The 21,447-nt window shown below is 37.5% G+C and overlaps 1 protein-coding gene across 3 annotated transcripts in view; it reads right to left on the reverse strand.

The window, feature by feature from the left end:
• KDM5B (lysine demethylase 5B) overlaps positions 1 to 21,447 on the reverse strand; it is a 64,520-nt gene that overhangs the window by 35,628 nt on the left and 7,445 nt on the right. For all 3 annotated transcript variants that reach the window (XM_045536259.1, XM_045536258.1, XM_045536257.1), the window contains exons 2-5: positions 9,538 to 9,615; positions 8,189 to 8,311; positions 7,318 to 7,488; positions 1,691 to 1,825 (exon numbers count right to left, since the gene is read on the reverse strand). In XM_045536259.1, the coding sequence (XP_045392215.1) occupies positions 1,691 to 1,825; positions 7,318 to 7,488; positions 8,189 to 8,311; positions 9,538 to 9,615 (507 nt within the window). The remainder of the gene's footprint in view (positions 1 to 1,690; positions 1,826 to 7,317; positions 7,489 to 8,188; positions 8,312 to 9,537; positions 9,616 to 21,447) is intronic.

Consider the following 21,447-nt stretch of genomic DNA (forward strand, 5'->3'; position numbering starts at 1 on the left):
ATCTTCCTTAAAAATCTGGAGTCAAAGTGACTATAATCTTACAAACTGCCTTTATTAATTAGGCATTCAAAACATACTTCTCTCTCTCCCTAGGGCAGAGATTTCACCTTTGAAACTACTAGTAAGATGTGCATGAGGAATTTTAGAAGTTACAAAGGTATTCTCCACTATCATAGGTCAAAGAATGAAAAACAAATTATGACAAATGTTATTACCAAAATTGGGAACAACTCTTATTTTCCTAGAAGTTTCTCGGTTCTTATCTATTCACTTTATGCTTTATTCAATCATCACACCAAGCCAAACTCTAAGCATTTAAATAAATATCATAATTTCATTAGCTTCTAAGAGCTTGCTGACCTCTTCCAAGGTCTGCCAGTATTTATGAAAAATTCAGCTTCCACAATCACTTTCTATAAATTCTTTAAATAAACCATTATTATACACTACACTTCTAACATCATGAAACTGTTAATGACTCCCTTCTCACTGAGGGTATATAAGCCAATTTCAGTTTTTGTTGTTTCTTGAAGTGCTGATACTAATTGGTAAAGCAAATAAAAACATTTTGGTCTATAACATGAAATATATGTGGAACTCTACTTCATTTTGCCCATGTTCGTTCATACACATTGTGCATATCCACTGCTAAAATAATTTCTTCCATGGATAATATCATTACCATTACATATCATTGAGGCAGAGCTTGGTATCCACAACAAACAGTAGGGCATGTCTTACATATACACTTAAAGATCAAGAATATGCTCAAAAAAGAACTAATTCATAGATCAATGAACTTTAAGCATGCCATGGGCTTTTCCTATTCTGGGATGTCTCCTTCACTGAGAAAAATGCAGTCACTAAATTTTTTCCTATCTCCAATTTACCTAAGTTAAATACAATTGTCTTATTTATCCATTTCTTCAGAAAACAAAACGGCTAATTTTTTTTCTCTTTGTTAATAATTATTAAATAGCCAGAGAATGATTTAGAAGCATAATTAATGCAATATGAAGCTTCCCAGCTCTACAGTTCCCTATATATCATCCCTGAATCCTAAAACTCACATGTCAATCAGGATAGGCAGGAATCCAAAACCTTCACACTTATGTATGGGAAGAAGATAACTAGGAATACTCTTCTCCTTTCCCAGGGAAAATTCTCAGAGCAGAAAAATCCTAAAGCAAATAATCTTATCAGTGTTTCACTCCTAATTTTCCCTCATGTGTCACTTCTATTTCACTTTATTTATCCAGTGCCCCCTCATGCTGCCCAATTTTTCTGTCTTAGCATAAATACATGCCATTGATTCCATACTCCTTTTTCAGGAAATCTTAAAAAAAAAAACAACTCCCTATCGTCACATCTTTTAGCCTTAATCTCCAATAATTATCCTCCAGCTTTATAAGGGTAATGGGTAATCCGCGTAAAAGCACATCAACACCAATTCTTCCTAAAGCTTTGCCTAGTAACAATTAAGCAGCTGTCTGTCCAGGCAGCATAAACCTAGAAAGAGTTCCTCGATTCCTCGTTCTTTTGACGGTACAATTCCCACAACTGCATCCCTTTGTAAAATTAACAAGGTTCAAAACCGTGAAGATCATATGCACGAGAAAAACGCAGTGTCAGACAGTCATCAGTACTGGGGATGGAGAATCCTTTCTCAACAACCCCACAAGAATCTCACCTCTGCTCTCATGCGTTTTGCTCGACGGGCCGGGGGGCACGTTTCCGAGGGCGGCACAGATTGCCTCTGAGGAATATCATGGGGTTTGTACTCCTTGTCCTTTGTGTCTGTGGTCAGGTTTGGCTTCTGCAAACACTAGAAATAAAACACAATTGTACTGAAGAATTTCCCTTCTTTTTAAATCTTAAAGCATTTCATTGGATTTTTATAACGTTCGTTTTATAATTATTTATGAAGAAAATAACACAAAAGGTCTGTAATTTAAAAAATCTAAATAAACACAAACATCAGTCTGCAGTAACCAATCACATACATACACACACACACACACACACACATAAATATGTGTGTGTGTGTGTGTGTATATAACAGCTTTAAAAAATGTTTAACAGCTAAATGGTGTTACTTTGATTTATTTCGGTGCTGATGTCATCAGGTTACAACAGGCCACAGCAGCCTCAAGGCACACCTAATGATCTACTCACAATTATTCATGCTTGGAACTGTCAATTAATTGAAGATCCAAATGGTTAGAAAGGCCCCTTGCAAGTTCCCAAAATGATTTTCCATATTAAGAATATCTCATTTTAAGAAAGTGTTTGGAATAATAAAAATAGAGAATTCAATGAGATTTTCTAGATTTTATAATCCTGTAGTTTCAGACAAAACTAGCAATATTATCATCAAAGATATCATCTGAATTAATAAAACAGGTTTTTTAACTAAAGTACTCTTCCTCATGGGTTTCCATCTACTTTAACATATCCCTACAAAGTCTAAGCCACAGACAAAGATTAACTGGTAGCCCAGAGTAATAACTTTGGGCAGACAATCATCTCTTCTTGCTTTGGTTCTTCTTTTTAGTTAGCTGGCTGAAAGAGTATTTAATGCCAATATGACAGTAACACAAGCCCAGGAGTCCGAGGTTGCAGTAAGCTATAATGATGTCACTGCACTCCACCCTGGGCAACAGACTGAGACCCTGTCTCCAAAAACAATTTTTTTTTCCTCTCAATATTAACACAATAAAATATCACCACTAAAGATAATATGAACTTCAAGTTACTCTTTCATAAGAGAACCCACAAACATCAAGAGAAGCCTTTCAAAAATCAGGTTCCAGGCCAAGTGGGTGGCTTACACCTGTAATCCTAGCACTCTGGGAAGCCAAGGCAGGAGGATCACTTGAGCTCAGGAGTTCAAGACCAGCCTGAGCAAAAGCGAGACCCCATCTCTACTAAAAATAGGAAAAAAAAAAAATTATCTGGGCATGGTGGCTTGCACCCATAGTCCCAGCTACTCAGGAGGCTGAGGCAGGAGGATTGCTTGAGCCCAGGAGTTTGACATTGCTGTGGGCTAGGCTGGATGCCACATGCCACAGCAGGCTAGCCTGGGTAACAGAGTGAGACTCTGTCTCAAAAAAAAGAAAAAATCAGGTTCTAAAATGCAACCATTTGGAGTGTGTTATACCATCTATCCTTAGAATGCGATACACTGAAATAATAACCTTCCAGAATTACTGGCACTACGAACACTATTAATATCAATACCATATAGTCTCGCTAAGGAGATTGACCCCCTCCCTCCTTACATTTTCAGAAAGAATACAGAGACTGGGGGAAGGACAAAAGAAAGCACAAAGCAACAAACTGAAAAAATCAATTTAATAAAGATGATATACTATAAGAAGTACTGATTCAGTTAACGTGATAACAACTAACAAATCTACCACTGGCACAACACCTTATAAATATTAAATATTCTGCTTATTCTAATAAAACCTATCCATTGATTTATCTGGAAAAGTCAACTACTATATTCCTAATAGTTAAACATTCACATTCTAGAAAAGGCTGGGAGACAAAATACATATCAATAATAACTGAGAGAAATATATTATTTTTTTACTTAGCATAGAATATTACCCTTCATTCTGTAACATGTCCTCAATTAAGCATTTAGAGTATGTTTCATGAAAGCATGCAGAGGGGAATAAAACCTGTCCATCATCTAAATTAACCCCCTTTATGTACTCTACGAACTTTCTATTTGAGACACAAAAGTACGTGTGATTAGGGAAATACTAATTGAGCTGAATCATATAAATTGTATTAAGTGGATGGTTAGAAATTCAGATACTATAAATGTGTTCCCTATGTCCCAAGATAGTCTCAATGGTTCCATCATCTATGGTCAGCTTGGTTCCGCAAGAACTTTGGAGACCTAAGGCAATATCAAGCCAGTATCTTTTTAAAATATACATGAAGAGCTTTATTATTTTGTTACAAACCACAATTCAAAATGCACACATGGTATATTGGTTTTGAATGTAATGCCATCACATACAGACTAATTTTAACCTTTACTTGAGAAATTGGGATTTAGAGATGATTAATATCATCACACCATAATCAAATCATCCCACAGAGACAAAGCAATCCCTTAAGACATTTAGAAAACATGATGATGCAAGATTGAGGCCTTTGTTCCATTGTATAGTACATCAACTTTTTTCAAGTTTCCCAAAACTTAACTTAGGCTCTAGTTTACCCTTTGGCAACAATTCCTTCATTGTACACCCCTGGTTTTTTTTTAAACTGTATGTTCTTCAATTCTCCTTTCCCCCAAGAACTATGTCAAAATTCAGAAACAGGGATAAAAATTTACATACAAAGAATATCCCATCACAGTATTGTAATAAAAAATTGGAACCAACCTAAACATTCAATAGGAAAAATCAAATCAAGGTCTGGCTATAAAAATGGATTGCCACAGGCATTAGAAACCAAATCCTCAAACACATTCAATGACATGTCAAATGGTCATGATGTTAAGTAGAAAAAACCAGGAAACACCACTGCATATTAAGAGTACACTGCCAATTTATTTATATATGCATAAAAATAGTCTTAAGAAAAATAACAGGTGGGAGGGTTAGGAATGATTTTATTTTTGCCATACTCTCCTGTTTTGTTTTGTTTTTTCCAACAAGATCCAAAATCCATGATGAATACTTTCCTGTGTTTTAAAACTTTCTACAATGAATATGTGTCAACGCCTATATACTTGGCACATAGTAAGTAAATGCAATGTTTGTAAAAGGGTATCTTTAAATACCTATTCCTTTCAGACTATTTGTACAAATGCTTAAGTGCTTTTTTTTTTTTTAAGAGATGGGGGTCTCACAATGAGATATCACCTTACCCCGGTTAGAATAGCTTTTATTGAAAAGTCTAAAAACAGATGTCGGTGTGGATGGAGAGAGAAAGAAATGCTTATACACTGTTGGTGAGGCTGCAAATTAGTATAACTTCTATGGAAAACAGTATGGATATTCCTCAAAGAACTATAAAAGTAGACCCACTATTCAATCCACCAATCCCACTTACTGGGTATCTACCCAAAAGAAGTCATTTTATCAACAAGACACCTGCACTCAAATGTTTTTTGCAGCACAATTCACAACTGGAAAGATGTGGAAAATCAACCCAAGTGCCCATCAATTCATGAGTGGATTAATAAAATGTGGTATATGTATACAATGGAGTACGGCTCAGTCATAAAAAGGAAGAATTAATGCCTTTTGCAACAATTTGGATGGAACTGGAGACCATTATCCTAAGTGACGTATCCCAAGAACGGAAAAACAAATACCACATGTGCTTGCTATTAAACTGGAATGAACCAATGACCACTCGTTTGCACAAAGGAAAGTAAAACTCCGTGGAAATCAAGCAGGGGGGAAGGGGGAGGAGAGGAGAGACAAAAACCTACCTAATGGGTACAATGAACACTATTTGGGACATGGGCACACTTACAGCCATGACTCAAGCATTACAAAATCAATCCATGTAACCAGAAACATATGTACCCCTTTAATACATTGAAATAAAAAATTAAACAAAAACAAAACAGAGATGGGGTCTCACTCTGTCACCCAGGCTGGAGTGCAGTGGCCCAATCAGTAGCTGGGCCTATACAGGCTAGCACCAACCACTCGTGGCTAATATATTTTTTTTTAACTATTGTTTCTTGTATAGATAGGGTCTCACTATTTTGCCCAGGCTGGCTTAAATGCTTTTTAACTATGAAACTGCACTGCCTCTTTAAGTATATAGATGACACGTTTCTAAAATGTTGCAACCCATAAAAGCGGATGGACTTTCTCTCTCCCCTTATTCATTGTAACCTCCATATTTAAAAAGAGTTCAAAAAGAGAAAATTAGTCTATTATGGGCAACTGTATCTAGATCTGACTATAAAATCGAGGCATAAACATTCCATATTCAATGTTGTAAACAATTTCATCCATGAGCTCACTAAACTGTCATACAATGTACATTTAAAAAAAGAAGGCTTTCTGAATATCATATTGGCTACTTTGTTCTAGGCTAAAAAGAAAATTCACCTGGAATCAAGAAAGGAGAGAGGGAAGAAAAAATGCTAAGAAAATCTTTAGGATTTAAGCATTTTATTTCATTTTATTATTATTGTTGTTGCTTTATTTATTTATTTATTTTTTGAGGCATTGTCTCACTCTGTTGCCCGGGCTAGAGTGCCGTGGCGTCAGCCTAGCTCACAGCAACCTCAAACTCCTGGGCTCAAGCAATCTTTCTGCCTCAGCCTCCCTAGTAGCTGGGACTACAGGCATGTGCCACCATGCCTGGCTAATTTTTTTTTTCCATATATATTTTTAGCTGTCCAGATAATTTCTTTCTATTTTTTAGTAGAGACAGGGTCTCTTGCTCAGGCTGGTCTCGAACTCCTGACCTTGAGCGATCCTCCCGCCTTGGCCTCCCAGAGTGCTAGGATTACAGGCGTGAGCCACCGTGCCTGGCCTAGGATTTAAGCATTTTAGATGGTATGTGTCTATATAAGGAGTGTTTTGATTAGTGATTTACCCTCAAAAACTATGTTATTATCTTCCTACCTCTCTATAGCACAAAAACAATTCTTAAAATTATAGGGCTCACTGCTCTAGTCACTGAATAAGTCAAAGGGTATGAATAGATTATGACACTCCTTTTCTACCAAGACCTTGAAATCAGTGGAAAGTTTTTATAATACTGTTACTTTAATTAGGATGAAAGTTGTTAGGTGAATAATTTCACAAATACCATTTTTGTAGGCTACGTGGGAACTACTATAAGAGGAACCCATTAGCTATTCAGCATTATAAAGTCACCTATCCTTTACCAATATCAATATTCCATCTGACAAACTCCTTGGAGATCTCAGCTGGCAAAAAAGAATAGGTGGTCAAGTTATTTCACAGGTTGTACCTTCCTGTGACAACCAAGAATACTTTAAATAGCAAGTGAAGGCAAAAGCATAAACCATAACAAGTAGATAATAATCAACTCGTTGTAAGAAAAAAAACACCTGTAGGAAAGTTAATACAGATTGCAGCTTTTGACAGTAAAAAAACATTTCCTCCATAATCTTGTTCATTCTAAAAACAAACTTCTAAGTATGACTGCTCTCAAAACAGAACAAAAACACTGGACGAAAAATCACAAAACAAGATCTTTCAAACAATGTCTTCCAAACACAATCAAGGTCTTTTCATTCCCCCTAAAAGACAATGTAGTGAAATAAAACAGGTGAAGGCTAGCCCCAAAACTCACCCTCAAACTGTCTCCAGACAGGAATAAGTTGTAGGGGTTGAGGATTCGTTCGTAATGCCCTCTGATATGTGAGCCCACAGCTTTGCCAGGAGCAAACCCCATCCTGGTGGCAATTTTGGTCCATTTTCTATCCTTGCAAACAACTGCAAATCCACCTTCTTCTGCAACTAACTGTTAAAATAACAAAAGAAATTAGAAACACCTATATGGAAATAACTCCTAATTCCCTCATGCCTAGGTATGACTCCGAGAGCAAAATGTTCTTGGCTGTAGTTATTTTTTAAAAATACATTTCCCATGTAAAAAGGAAAAAATACATGCACTATTCATTTTAAGCTACAAAAATGAAACATCCCTTTTGACAGCATGGTCCATGAACGTTTTGTCCCCCCAAAGCTACTTTTCACTTCCCCAAAGCAGTCATCTGGGAAGAAGAATTAGGTTAACAATTAAATCTCTGCTAAAGAAAGGGCTCTAGTACTGGTCCTATTCTGTGACTCTTAAAATCTCCATAAATTAAGGAGTAGGAAGTATGGCAGCATGTTTGATGGAAAGAATGCAGGCTTTAGAATCAAGGCAAAGTGGTAATGAATTATGTCAGCCTTTTTAGCTTGGTCAATTTTCTTTATCACACTGAGCCTCAGTGTCCTTATCTGTAACAACAGAAAGGAATAGATTGCAGGATTTTTGTAAAGCCTGAAAATGACAAAAACAAGTGGCAGCAAAATATTCCACAAGATAAGGCTGCCAGACCTAAGAAGTAGAGCCTGATACTCATCACTCACTTTACATATTTTAAACAATGAGTTTCTTTTTAGACAAAGATCAAATTCATTCTGTCAGATGAATAGGATGGTCATTAGCCCTTTACCTTATTAAGCTGAAACAAGTCCAAGATCTTCCTCTCCACATGTGGAATTTTCAGAGTACTCCCCTGTAACTCCCAGTACTTTGCAATCTGGTCCAAGAAATTCAATTTTACACGAGTTTGAGCCTAAATGACAAAGAATTGAATTTTAACCTCACCTAGGTTATTTTAAAGCTCCTGCCTATTACCTGCCCATGTGATATTTTCATTCTTGGAATATTTAAGTGTAATAACCACTTTCTGAATTCAACAGAGAATTAGTCAAAAAATATACAAAATAAAGCTGGTTAAGTATAATAAACAAACATTAACTCAACAAAAATTTCATTCAGCCCCTACCATGTAGTGGGCAAGAAGTTAAATACTCAGTAAACCCTCTCATAACATAAGTAGGCACTCTGAAAGGTACTTCACTTAAGAAGTACTATAAGCACAATGTCATGGGGTTCCTTTTTTGGTTTTTGTTTGTTTTGGGGTCTTTTTAAACTTTTTTTTAGAGACAAGGTTTCACTCCATCACCCAGCTGGAGTGCAGTGGTGCCTTAGCCTCCCAAGAAGCCAGGACTACAGGAGCACACCACCACACCCAGCTAATTTCATTTTTTGTAGAGATGGGGGCCTCACTATGTTGCTTAGGCTGTTCTCAAATTCCTGGCCTAAAGCAATCCTCCCACCTTGGCCTCCCAAAGTGCAGGGATTACAGGTATGAGCCACCTCATCCAGCTATAATTTCATGTTATCGTTGAAAATTTTATGACAAGTAAGCTTTCATATGCCTAACTTGGTCTTTTTACAACTGGATTTTTTTGGAGACAGAGTCTCACTCTGTTGCCCTGAGTAGAGTGCCATGGTGTCAGCCTAACTCATAGCCACCTCAAACTCCTGGGCTCAAGCAATCCTCCTGCCTCAGCCTCCCAAGTAGCTGGCATTACAGATGTGCGCCATCACACCCAGCTAATTTTCCTATTTTTAGTAAAGATGGGGTCTGGCTCTTGCTCAGGCTGGTCTTGAACTCCTGAGCTCAAGGGATCTTCCCGCCTTAGCCTCCCAGAGTCCTAGGATTACAGGCATGAGCCACGATGCCCGGCCTACCATTGGATATTTTAAAGGCCTGTTCTCCACAAGAAGAAATTTTCTTTATTGCTCAAATACAAATTTAAAAGCAAGCAAGATCCTCTGAAAGAAAAAAAAATAAAAATCTAAAAGCAGATTTACAGTGGTGATTCTATAATAATTTTCTTTTTTTTTTTTGATTCAACACCCAATGATTTATAACAATTTTAATATGCCCTAATACTTTCAAAGAGGGTCCATCTGGAACACAGGCAACAACAACACTAGTGAGGACATTACCTCTAATTCATTCAGCCTCTGGATACGTGGGGTAAAATGAAGTTTATCAACATCACATGCAAATGGTGGCTGCCAATCCTAGAAGAAAGCAAAGGCTCTTATTACAAGATTTTATAATTCTTTGACATTTAAAAAATTGTTTTAAAATTAAAACCCAAATTAAGTAAACCTGTCTCTAATAGGTCACTCTAACAAGTTAAACAAAACAGAACATAGGCTAATAGTTTCTCAACCTCCTTCCCACCACAAGAGCAGAATATGAACACCCTTTCCCAATTAAATTATACAGCCCACACAGACCTCTCCCCACATCCTTCCCACCGAGCAATGTCACTGAGTCTCAATCTCTGTTGAAAAACCATTGATTTCAGTGAAAGAGACTGTGAATCCTCTACTACTATAGAAGCATCTACCTTTTTATAAAACAGCCATATTATCTACAAAATTCTTAATCTTCTAGTCAGATTAACTTTCATAATAAAAACTGAGAATAAGTTCTTCAGTGAGGGTGGGGGGAAAAAACTGACATCCAAATACAATTTTAAAAATTGTTCTTGGCCAGGGGTAGTGGCTCACTCCTGTAATTCTAACACTTTGAGAGGCCAAGGTGGGAGGATCACTTGAAAGGTGGAGTTTGAGGTAGCAGTGAGCTATGATCCACTGCACTCTAGCCCCGGGCAACAGTGCAAGAACCTGTCTGAAAAAAAAATTGCCTTAATGTCTATTCATATGTTGTTCTTCAGAGAATCCTATCATGGAAAGACTAGTATCATGAAAAAATAATACTTTTATTTTATTTCAAAATAAAGTACATACAAGAACTATATTATTAAAAAGTTCATTTATTTTCCTTAGCACTCAAAAATGTATTCCTTGGGAAGGCAATTAAGTAGACAGGTGAAGATTCAAAGTCCTTAGAGGCCTGAGAAACATCAGGTAAATATTTTCCTTAGTCTCAGCACTAACTTAGCAACAACTTACAGCACACTTACTGAGAGAAATGTTCCAAAGATAAAACTGACCAGTGTGAGAATAAACTTTAAAAGGATGCTGAAGATTTTCCCAAGAATGCCATGAAAATTCACTCTGTAGATGACGCACTATTAGTATCCACATATTTAACATATTAAAATGTTTTAATCTTTCTAATTATAAAGAGGCTGTCATTTTGAGATCTGATAATTAGCAAAATGGAAAAGTATACTCTCTACAGAGGCTACATAAGTTGGTTCTGACTCCCTGCAGACAAAACCAATTAGAAATCAGTGTCAAAAGCATGTTCTTGTTAGTTCACAAAGAATAACATTAACTAACGACTAAAACATTTTTAAAATTGCGTATGTTCTAAGATAAACCCAGTCATGATGGAATAAATGCACTCATAGTATTTCAATCCAATGCCAGCAGTTTTCTATGTCCACATTTTTACAGTTTCAAGGTTATCAACATTAATACAAAACTTCAGTGTAAAATTTTAAGGATCCAAACAAATTTATCTTACTATTTTAAGGCAAGTTAGCAAACCTTTCAAAGATGACAATACTTGACCTTAATAAAGATTTGGGTAACATATATGAAACACAATTTAGAAGACCACTTTCTCATCAAGTTAATGGTTTAAGGTCAGTAATATGCCCTTAAAACACCTGCACAAATGCAAAAGGTAGAACCAGGTATATCACAACCATTATAAATTCCTCTTACAGAGGAAACCAGAGTTTATGAACCTTTGATGGAATCCAATCGCCACCCACTGATAGGTGTCTATCAGGAAAGCTTTGTAATACACAGATCTGTATCAATGCTTTCCAAATAGAAATAAAATGTGTTAGATAATGCTGCTTACTCCTCCCTTTTCCCTCAGGGTAGGGTTGGCACCAACCATCTTCAATTAGCCCCTCATTTGTTCAAAGGCTGTTTAAGACCTCCCATCTTTACTGAGCCCTTTAGTAAAAACAAAAACACTTTACTTAGAAGACTTTCTTTTTAGACTATAGAACCACTTTATATCTTAAATTAGAGGTTCTTAAATTGTATATAGCACTGAGTGACTGTGGATTTTTCTGGGAGGGTCCAGAGCTTTCAACAGGGTCTTAAAAAGGTCTGTAACCTTAAAAATAAACCACCCTCAGCCGGGCTCCATTGCTCCTGCCTGTAATCCTAGCACTGTGGGAGGCTGAGGCAGGAGGATCGCTTGAGCTCAAGCTTGAGCTCAGGAGTTCAAGACCACCCTGAGCAAGAGTGAGACGCCCCCCATCTCTACCAAAAGTAGAAAAAATTAGCTGGGCATGGTGGCACATGCCTATAGTCCCAGCTACTTGGGAGGCTGAGGCAGGAGGATCGCTTGAGCCCGGGAGTTTGAGGTTGCTGTGAGCTAGGCTGACACCATGCATGGCACTCTAGCCTGGGCAACAGAGCAAGACTCTGTCTCAAAAAAAAAGCAAAAGGCAAACATATTTGTTTATTATAAATTTTTTTAAACAAGTAAAATCACAAAATGAGACCAAAAGGGCCCACTTTAATATTTCAGTTATTGATTATATGGAGATATTGTTTCCCCTTTAGAAAATACTTCTAAATTTTTATTTCATAGAAGCATCCAACAGGTAGATAAAGTTTTTACTCAGCCACCTAGTCATTTTATAATAATCTCTTCAAAGTGATGAGCACAAACAGAAACCACTTACTCATAAGATCCTACATTTATTTCTACTGAGTCAAGTCTTTGCAAAGCAGATTTCCCTTTTTACTGCTACAACTCTCAAAGTTTTGGTCTTTTTTTTTTTTTTTTTTTTTTTGAGACAGAGTCTCGCTCTATTGCCCAGGCTAGAGTGCCGTGGCGTCAGCCTAGCTCACAGCAACCTCAAACTTGTGGGCTTAAGCGATCCTCCTGCCTCAGCCTCCCAAGTAGCTGGGACTACAGGCATGCGCCACCATGCCCCGCTAATTTTTTCTATATATATTTTTAGTTGGCCAGATAATTTCTATTTTTAGTAGAGACAGGGTCTCGCTCTTGCTCAGGCTGGTCTCGAACTCCTGACCTCAAGCGATCCACCCGCCTCAGCCTCCCAGAGTGCTAGGATTACAGGTGTGAGCCATCGAGCCCGGCCAAAGTTTTGGTCTTAGGACACTTTTAAAGCTAAAAATTGAGGACCTTAAAGAGCGTCACTTTATGTGGATTGTTTATCTACCGATGTTTATCACATTAGAAATTAAAACTGAGACATTTTGAAAATGAATTAATCTCTTTAATTCTTAATGCATTGTTTTATATTGCAAATATTTTGTAAATCTCTTTACATGTCTAGTTTAATAGAAATAAACTAGATTTTAATTTCTTCTGCAATTTCAATATATTGTTTTGACTAAAAGTGTATGAAGAAAATCTGGCTTCACAAAAATATTTAGTTGAAAAGGAGAAATTCTCCTCACTCACTGAAAGGGTCTTGGGAACCCTCCAAGGTCCTCAACCCACAACTTGGAAACAACTGCTCTACTGGATGCCCTGCAGATCATCACACCCAATCTGTCCCTCTATAGAATTTTCTCTGTCCAGATTTAAAAGCAGCCCCTAAAAAAATTTTTAAAAAAGCATCCCCTTCAAGTATGTTCTCCATTCACTAATAACGATTTATTGTGTACACTGTACAAAATGATGACCTATTTGTACAATGCCCATAAGGTATACCTGGGTCAACCCAGTCTCTTCCCTAAATTCCTGCCACCAAAAAGATCCTGAAAATACCAACACAATCATTTGTGGATTTTTAATAGTCATTAACAAAAACAGTAAGTACCAAGGGATAACAACCTTTGTTAAAATTATAACTCTTACAGATAGGTCCTGGTAAAAGCTATCACTTTTAAAGAATTTGTTTCGAAGATTATTTTAGTTTCTGAGTATTATACTTGGCAAGGCAAAGTATTGTTTCTATGGACTATCTATTAGTAAATAAAAATACAGTGATAATAAAGGGACATGCCATGGTATTTACTTTTTAAGCATTATTCCCTTTCACCCTTTCAGTTCCTCTTTCACCACTTTTTTTTGTTGTTGTTTTAAACGGATAGGGAGGGACTCAGTCTTTCATCGCTTTTAATAGTATTTGGCAATAGTAATCTGCATTTGCAAGTCCTTGAAATGCCTTAAATTTATTACTGTCAAAAACAGGAGAAAATATAAAATGGCCCTCTCATGGATTTTGCTTCCCAAACCTCAAAGAAATAAAGTTTCCGGCAGGCCACTTCACAGGACGCGGGAAGTACCATGTTGTTTATAAACAACAGAGTCAGGGAGCTAACTGAAGCACATGGAGATCTCCTTACTCTCCCAAAATTTCCCCAACAGAAGTCTACCTGTGTTACCTAATAGAGTGATTCATAAAAATTTTGGCAAATCCCTAAAGACTTACAGGGCCTGTAATGGAACCCTCCTTTTAAAATTCACCAAGAAAGATCCTAAGAAAGCTAGCTAAATCCCTAGAACAAATCACCTTCCACTCAAATGGGCCGACATCATGATGTGGGCTAATCATGACAAGTTAACCAGAAAGCATTATTTTTTTATGTCTTTTTTAGACATCTTATGATACTTAAGTCAACCGAATGGGACCAGAAGAAATTTCAGATCCTTCTCCTCTACAGCAAGTATAACTGGTGCACATAGTACCTTAGTATGCCTGCACCAAGCCATGTTGTGATCAAGTAACTGTAATGCCACCGTTTTTCCCAAGTAAGTAGCTTTGATTTTGGTTTTTTCCATACCTAGGATCCCAGTGAGGAAAAAACAATTTCTGGCAGAAAACTGAGGTTGTCAAGGTTAAGAAAATACTACATACTTCAGAAAGATTCCAAAAATGATTTGTTTGTCAGGGTGAAGGGGTTTAGGAAAGAGGTTGGACTCTGCTCCCTCAGCCTTTCCTAAGCAACACCCAAACTTACCCAGGCACCAATGGCAAGTCAAACATCCCACACCCTTACTTTAAGGCCTCATTAGATCTGTAAACACATTCTCTATCTTTAGTCCTTTATAAGCTGGTCAATCCTAGAGATTCAAAATCAGGGTCAGGAAAGGGACAGTAGTGAAACTAAAAATCAGCCTGAGCCTTACTAAAGACTGCAAAATCTTTGTTGTGTCATGTTCCATCTTAAGAAGACACATCTGCAATTGTCTTATAAAAGAAAGGTAAATTAAGTAATTCACATATTTCACTACAGGCAAATATTTAACAGCTATTTAGCCCTGCTGCAATTAAGATACATTAACTATAAGCCTACCACTGAAGTGGAAATGATTTTAGAACATGCATTATCATCCCTAATAGCCATATTTGACAACTTGAACCTGAACTAGAATTGGCTAGGAAACTGCTCAGTTTACTCCACTGATAGTTTAATATTTATACAAGGTCAACCTGCCAATCTATGCAATATACTTATTTTAACTGACTGCCATCACTTGAATGTGCCCTTCCCAAAATTCATATATTGAAACTTAATCACAATATGATGGTGGCCCTTTAGGAGATAGTTTAATCATAAGGGCAGGACCCTCATGAGTGGAATTAGTGACCTTATAAAAGGGCTAGAGGGACCTAGTTAGGCCCCTCTTGCCCTTCCCATAGTAAAGACACAGCATTCAAGGCACCGTTTTGGAAGCAGAGACCAGGCTGCCACCAGACTTCAAACCCAGACTCCACAACTGTGAAAAACAAATTTCTATTACTTATAAATGACCCAGTCTCTCAGATATTTTGTTAGAGTAGCACGAATGGACTACGACACTGACCAAGCTTCAAGGCTAGATAGACTGCTTGAAACAGATAAGGATGTACTAATACACAGGTATACTCAATTCAGGATGGTAGATAAATAGGTCTTTTTCTCCAAAGACCACAGAAGAAATTTATCCTATATTTCAGACCATGCTGTATGTTATTGTAGTAGAGTCAGCACTATCAACTCCTTTATTTCTTTCACATTTATTGCCATATTCCAAAATAAATCTGATTTAAAAGACAACCCACTTTAGCCTAAAATATGAGGACATTGCAGACTGATAAAACTGATCTTCATTTGAATGGCTGCCTGGTATTAATGGGATACACTCTATACAAACTGCAATTATCTACTTTTCCAGGTTTTAAATACAGGGGTTTACAGCTGTGTCTAGAGCTGAGACATAAGAAATTATCACCATGAACTCACGTAAGTCTAAGATACTATCAACAAACCTGCTTTTTTCTCCTTAGCTTCACAGCACCACATTACCTGGTGCCTCCAAGGGGTCCTCATGACCCTCATTCTCATTCTACACCCCTAGTTCCTCCCCCAACCCCACCCTAATAGGTGAAGCAAAGATTTTCCCAGACATCCCAGGCAGCCCTCTCTCCACACTCCATCTACCTCCTTTAACCACTCTAATATACAACTTCTATTCCTTGCACAAATGATAGTTTATAAACTATTTGTAGATCTTTCTCACTAGTAGATTATGAGTTCTTTTAAGTCAAGCTGTTTAATTTATTTCTGAAACCCTAACACCTTAACAAAATACCTGGCACTTATTGACATTATCAATAGTTGTAATGAATTGAAACCACAACCAACCCAAGGACCCAATTCATTTCTTCACTCAACACAGTTGATAAAAAAAATTCCCCAGTTTTCTGTAGAACTGAGACTTTCTGATTAATGTGAAGTCAACAAGTAAGAGAATTCCTTATATTAACAGCTGCCTAAACTAAGCCTGTCAGGGAATTATTCTAAACCACCTAATTCCAGCTGAGCTTTAGAATGACCTGAAGAACTTTTTAAAATTCAAACACTTAGGCCCACATGAGATTCTAATTCAGTTCTTCTGGGATAGATCCCTGAATGACTTTGATGGGAGGCAGAGGTACATTTAATGGGGCCCCTGAGTCCAAAATACTCTTCCAATGTGAAAGCTGAGTGGTCACTGAAGCTGATGAGCCAGGAGTTTCCATATAAGTGAGCCAACCAACAGGACATGAAAGGGCTAAGCTCACAAATATTGATAAACTAAAACTGATAAAAACACACAAATCTAAATGGTTCTTTAATGTTGTATATGTGCAGCTTACTATTTTTATTGATTTCCCTACAGTTATGTTTGGGTGGCCAAAAGGAAAAGAGGGAAGACCACACTCAACAAGCCTGTGAAGGGAGATGAAAGAGAGAAGCAGGGATCTTTCTGGGATCTATGAAGGGAACCACTGTATTTTAATTAGAAGGACGAACACTGAACTTGGGAATAAAAAGCCATGGTTTGAAACACCCAATCTGTCTGCCCTTCAAAAGCTGTCACGTTAAACAAGCCACTTAACTTCTCTCAGGCTCAGAGAGAAGTTATTTATTCCTTACCTATAAAATGTATCTACCTTAGCAGCAAGAAGTAACAAAAATGTTTTTTGCTGAACCTATAGAAAAAAGGGTAACTTATATACGTTCTAAAGGACAGAAAGTATATAACCAAAAATTATAAGATTCATAATTTCCCACCAACCATCTCATGTAATCACAATTGTATCATTACTGTGGTTATGTAAGAGGTAATATAAATAGTGGTTCTGAACACTAACTTAGGACCTGTACTGCCTAGGATCAAATCCTGGCTCTACTAACTGACTAGCCGGGTGATCCTGGGCTAAGTGTCCTTACATCTGCAGGCCTCACTATGTAAAGAAGACTGGTGTTTTAACCTACCCATTTTGTAGGCAGGTTAACAGAATAAAGCTCTGAAAAGAGTCAGGATGTTCTTTTAAGACTAGGAGCTCAAGGATAACACATAACACATGTCAGAATCCCAATGTTTTGATTCACTCCAGTATTCTTTCCACAAAATCTTTATTCTCTTAGTTTTCATTTCCTAGTTGGCTAATATCACCCCTCAGAGCAAAATTATCTTAGAATCCTAAATCAAATTCTAAACCCTATTCCCTTCAAAAAAATCTTGATAAGCAATTATCCATAAGTCAAAGAAATATTTTACAAATGGATGATGAGAAAAGCCACAAGATTAACATTGAAAAAAAGTTATGGAAGAAGCAGAAGAATGGGCTGCCACCAAGTACCATTTTTAAAAACTCCAAACCCACAGCCCACACAAATCCTTGAAGCCAGGCTCCTGCTGGAAAATCTGGTGGCTGTTCTCAATTTGTCCAAAATGCATCATATTGAACGAGAGCCTCTCAGAGAGGGAAAAGTTTAAATACCTAGAATTTTACAAAGTACAGGTTATACTCCAAAAATTCTCTCAGTATAGACCTCTCTCATCTCCACCCCCTTACCCCCGTGTCACGCACACAAAAAGATACCAGAACACAAATCCTAATAGCTCCTACCTCCTGTCTCTTCCCTTCAAGTTAAAACCTGGCAAATATGAACCATCTGGTTTAAATATCACCAAATGAGTTGGTATAACCACACAGAAAATTGGGAGGATCTTGCCTTAAAGACCTTGTAATTATGTGGGTTCGATAGGGATTTGTTCTTTGTTTCTGGAGTTATGTGATTAGAGTAATAAGGTGATGTTTCAGTATCTATAGCCTATAGTATGTGTGCCTCATAGGAATACATGTTTAGTAAGAAGCGCCAACCAAGTGCTCAAAACACAGGAACTTTAGACTTTAGTTCTCTGAATGTTACAATTTGGTCAAACTGGTAAGATGGCAAGGATTAATTCAAGAATGCACAAAAGTCTGCCTAGGGCCACACAAAGAGCATAGCTGGGATGTGAAATCTTAGCTGTGTGCTTCCAACTAAAATACCTAACATTTGAAGATTTAAAACTTGGTATATACATCAAGGAGTGTTTTAATACATCTAGAAAGCAGTATTACTAAGTAAATTGCTTGATTCAAGACTGAAAAAGCCAGCCAGGCGCAGTGGCTCATGCCTGTAATCCTAGCACTCTGGGAGGCCGAGGCGAGAGGATCACTTGAGGTCAGGAGTTTGAGACCAGCCTGAGCAAAAGTGAGGCCCCATCTCCACTAAAAACAGAAAAATTAGCCAGATGTGATGGCGCACACCTGTAATGCCAGCTACTCGGGAGGCTGACGCAGGAGGATCGCTTGAGCCCGGGAGTTTGAGGTTGCTGTGAGCTAGGCTGACTCCATGGCACTCTAGGCCTGGTGACAGAGTGAGACTCTGGTCTCAAAAAAAAAAAGACCAATAAAGCCACATTAAAGTCACAGTAGAAGTACAGTATACAGTAGTTTTCCTTTATCTTTGGGGAGTATGTTCTAAGACCTCCAGTGGATGCCTGAAACTGTGGATAGTACTGAACCCTATATACACTATGTTTTTTCCTATACATACATACCTATGGTAAAATTTCATTTATAAATTAGGTACTGTAAGAGATTAACAATAATAAAATAGAAAATTAAAAGAATATACTGTAATAAAAGCTATGTGAATGTGGGCACTCTCTCAAAATACCTTACTGTACTGTACTCACCTATTTTCAGACTGCATATGACTGAAACCTTACCCATGATTTTGTTTTCCACAGATAAGGGGGACTATTACACATGGGTCCATCTAAGAGGCAATATTACAAAGTCCAATAACAGAAGACGTATTGGAACAAAAATTTGGTAAATCCAAGTTTGTATGACTACATAGGGATTCTTTTTTCTTATAGCATAGCCTAGCACACAGAGATGACTATATAGGGATTCTAATTAGCTTTAAATTTTTTGAAAAATTTTTGTCTAATTGTTAGTAAAGGATAAAATACAAGCCAGGCACAGTAGCTCAAGCCTGTAATCCCAGCACTTTGGGAGGCCGAGGCAGGAAGATCATTTGAGGCCAAGAGTTGAAGATCGGCCTGGGCAACATAGCCAAGACCCTGTTCCCACAAAACAAAACAAAACAAAAAAAATCAGCCAGGCATAGTGGCATGTGCCTCTTAGTTCCAGCTACTTGGGAGGCTAAGGCAGGGCCGGTAGTTGGAGATTACAGTGAGCTATGACTGGGCCACTGCACTCCAGCCTGGGCAACACAAAGATCCTGCCTCCAAAAAAAAAAAAAAAATCTGGCTCTTGTCCTTAAGTGGTTTTTTTATTTTTTCTTTTTAAAAAAGATGTCAAGGCCGGGCGTGGTGGCTCACGCCTGTAATCCTAGCACTCTGGGAGGCCGAGGCGGGTGTATCACTCGAGGTCAGGAGTTCGGTACCAGCCTGAGCAAGATCGAGACCCCATCTCTACTAAAAATAGAAAGAAATTAGCAGGCCAACTAAAAATATATAGAAAAAATTAGCCAAGCACGGTGGCACATGCCTGTAGTCCCAGCTACTCGGGAGGCTGAGGCAGAAGGATCACTTGAGCCCAGGAGTTTGAGGTTGCTGTGAGCGAGGCTAACGGCCCAGACTCTAGTCCGGGCAACAGAGTGAGACTGTGTCTCAAAAAAAAAAAAAAAAAAAGTCAAGTAAACATTTTTCCTGCCACCTCTTCTACTTTTTTCTCCCCACTTTACAAGTAGGATAACTGCAAAAATATTAGACTCCATATCCTGACCCTCCTGTCAGACAAGAGTTGGGATTATTTAAATTATTATGTTAGATAAGTATAATGTCCTTTCATGTACATGACTTTCACAAATTCAGTCATCCCATACTGGGGAAAATTAAAATAACTGTAAATCCTTCTTAGACAAATCTTACCAAATACAAATTCCTGTGTTTATAATACACCCCACAAGACACACATATGCATCAGCAAATTTTCTGAAATAGTGTGTAACAATTTTTAATCTAATTTTTTAAAAAGATTCAAGTACAGAAAAGCTTCATCTAAACCAATAGAAGGATTATATTCTATATACTCTAGTTTCGATGTGGGGGCTCTTGCCTTTCCAAGTTTCACTTTTTAAAAATCTCTTCACTAAAAAAAAAAAAAAAAAAAAAAAAATCTCTTCACTGTAAGGGAAATGAGGGATATGTATTTGGCACTAACCCTTGTGTCACTGAATCTGCCCCCAGACTCTTCTTAGCAATGAGCAAATAAAGCTTTGGGATTTAAGCTCCTTGCAACCCATCAATTAATTAATCTGGACAACAGCCCTAGGTCAGTGTCAGATCCCCTTATAGCAGAAGAAAAGGCATACGTTGGGGTAACATGACTTTGCCCAAGGTCATGATGGAATTAGATTCAAGATTCTACCTAACCATTTTTTAAAATCTAGAAATAACACCTCCTGCTGTCCCTCTTTTACATAATAGAGGGCCTGGCTTTTAAAAAGCAATAAATAAAAATATACATACACACACTCCCTTGATAAACCTCATTTTTATCCCTGCAAAATATTTGTTAAATTTCATAGAATTTTACAAGAAACTACCAAGTGAGATGGAATCAACAAATTCTAAGTTCATAATGTGATCTGCCTACTAGCATCTCCCATCTGATAAGGAAAGTGATTATTTCAGAAAGGGAGGGGAAAATCCTTAGATTTTAAGAGATTAATAGAAAACATTTTTCAATGACCTAATTTTTAAATCGCCCATTTTGAAGAAAATATTTGATACCATATGTTAATGCAGAAATTCTGCTCAAACAGAAACTGTAACATCAATGCTGAAAATTAAAGTATGATTCTTCAGAGAAAAGTGAACCTAACAATCTAACCAACTCATTAGACTCATCTAATTTTCATTTCCCTAAAACTCCTTTTCCAGAAAGAGACTTCATTCTATTTCTTGGTTACTCCTGACTTCCAGCTTTGTTTTGTCAGGCTAAATACCCACTCTGACCACAAGTCCCCTTCCTAAGAGAGGAAAGTTGAAATAAATTCTGGCCAATACAAAATGGATAGCAGAGAATGGAATGATGTTGGCAGAGAATGTCCCCACCCACCACCCACCCCCACATCTCTATGTGCCAAGAA

This window comes from Lemur catta, chromosome 23 (assembly GCF_020740605.2).
Source record: "Lemur catta isolate mLemCat1 chromosome 23, mLemCat1.pri, whole genome shotgun sequence".
In the NCBI taxonomy this organism is placed as follows: Eukaryota; Metazoa; Chordata; class Mammalia; order Primates; family Lemuridae; genus Lemur; species Lemur catta.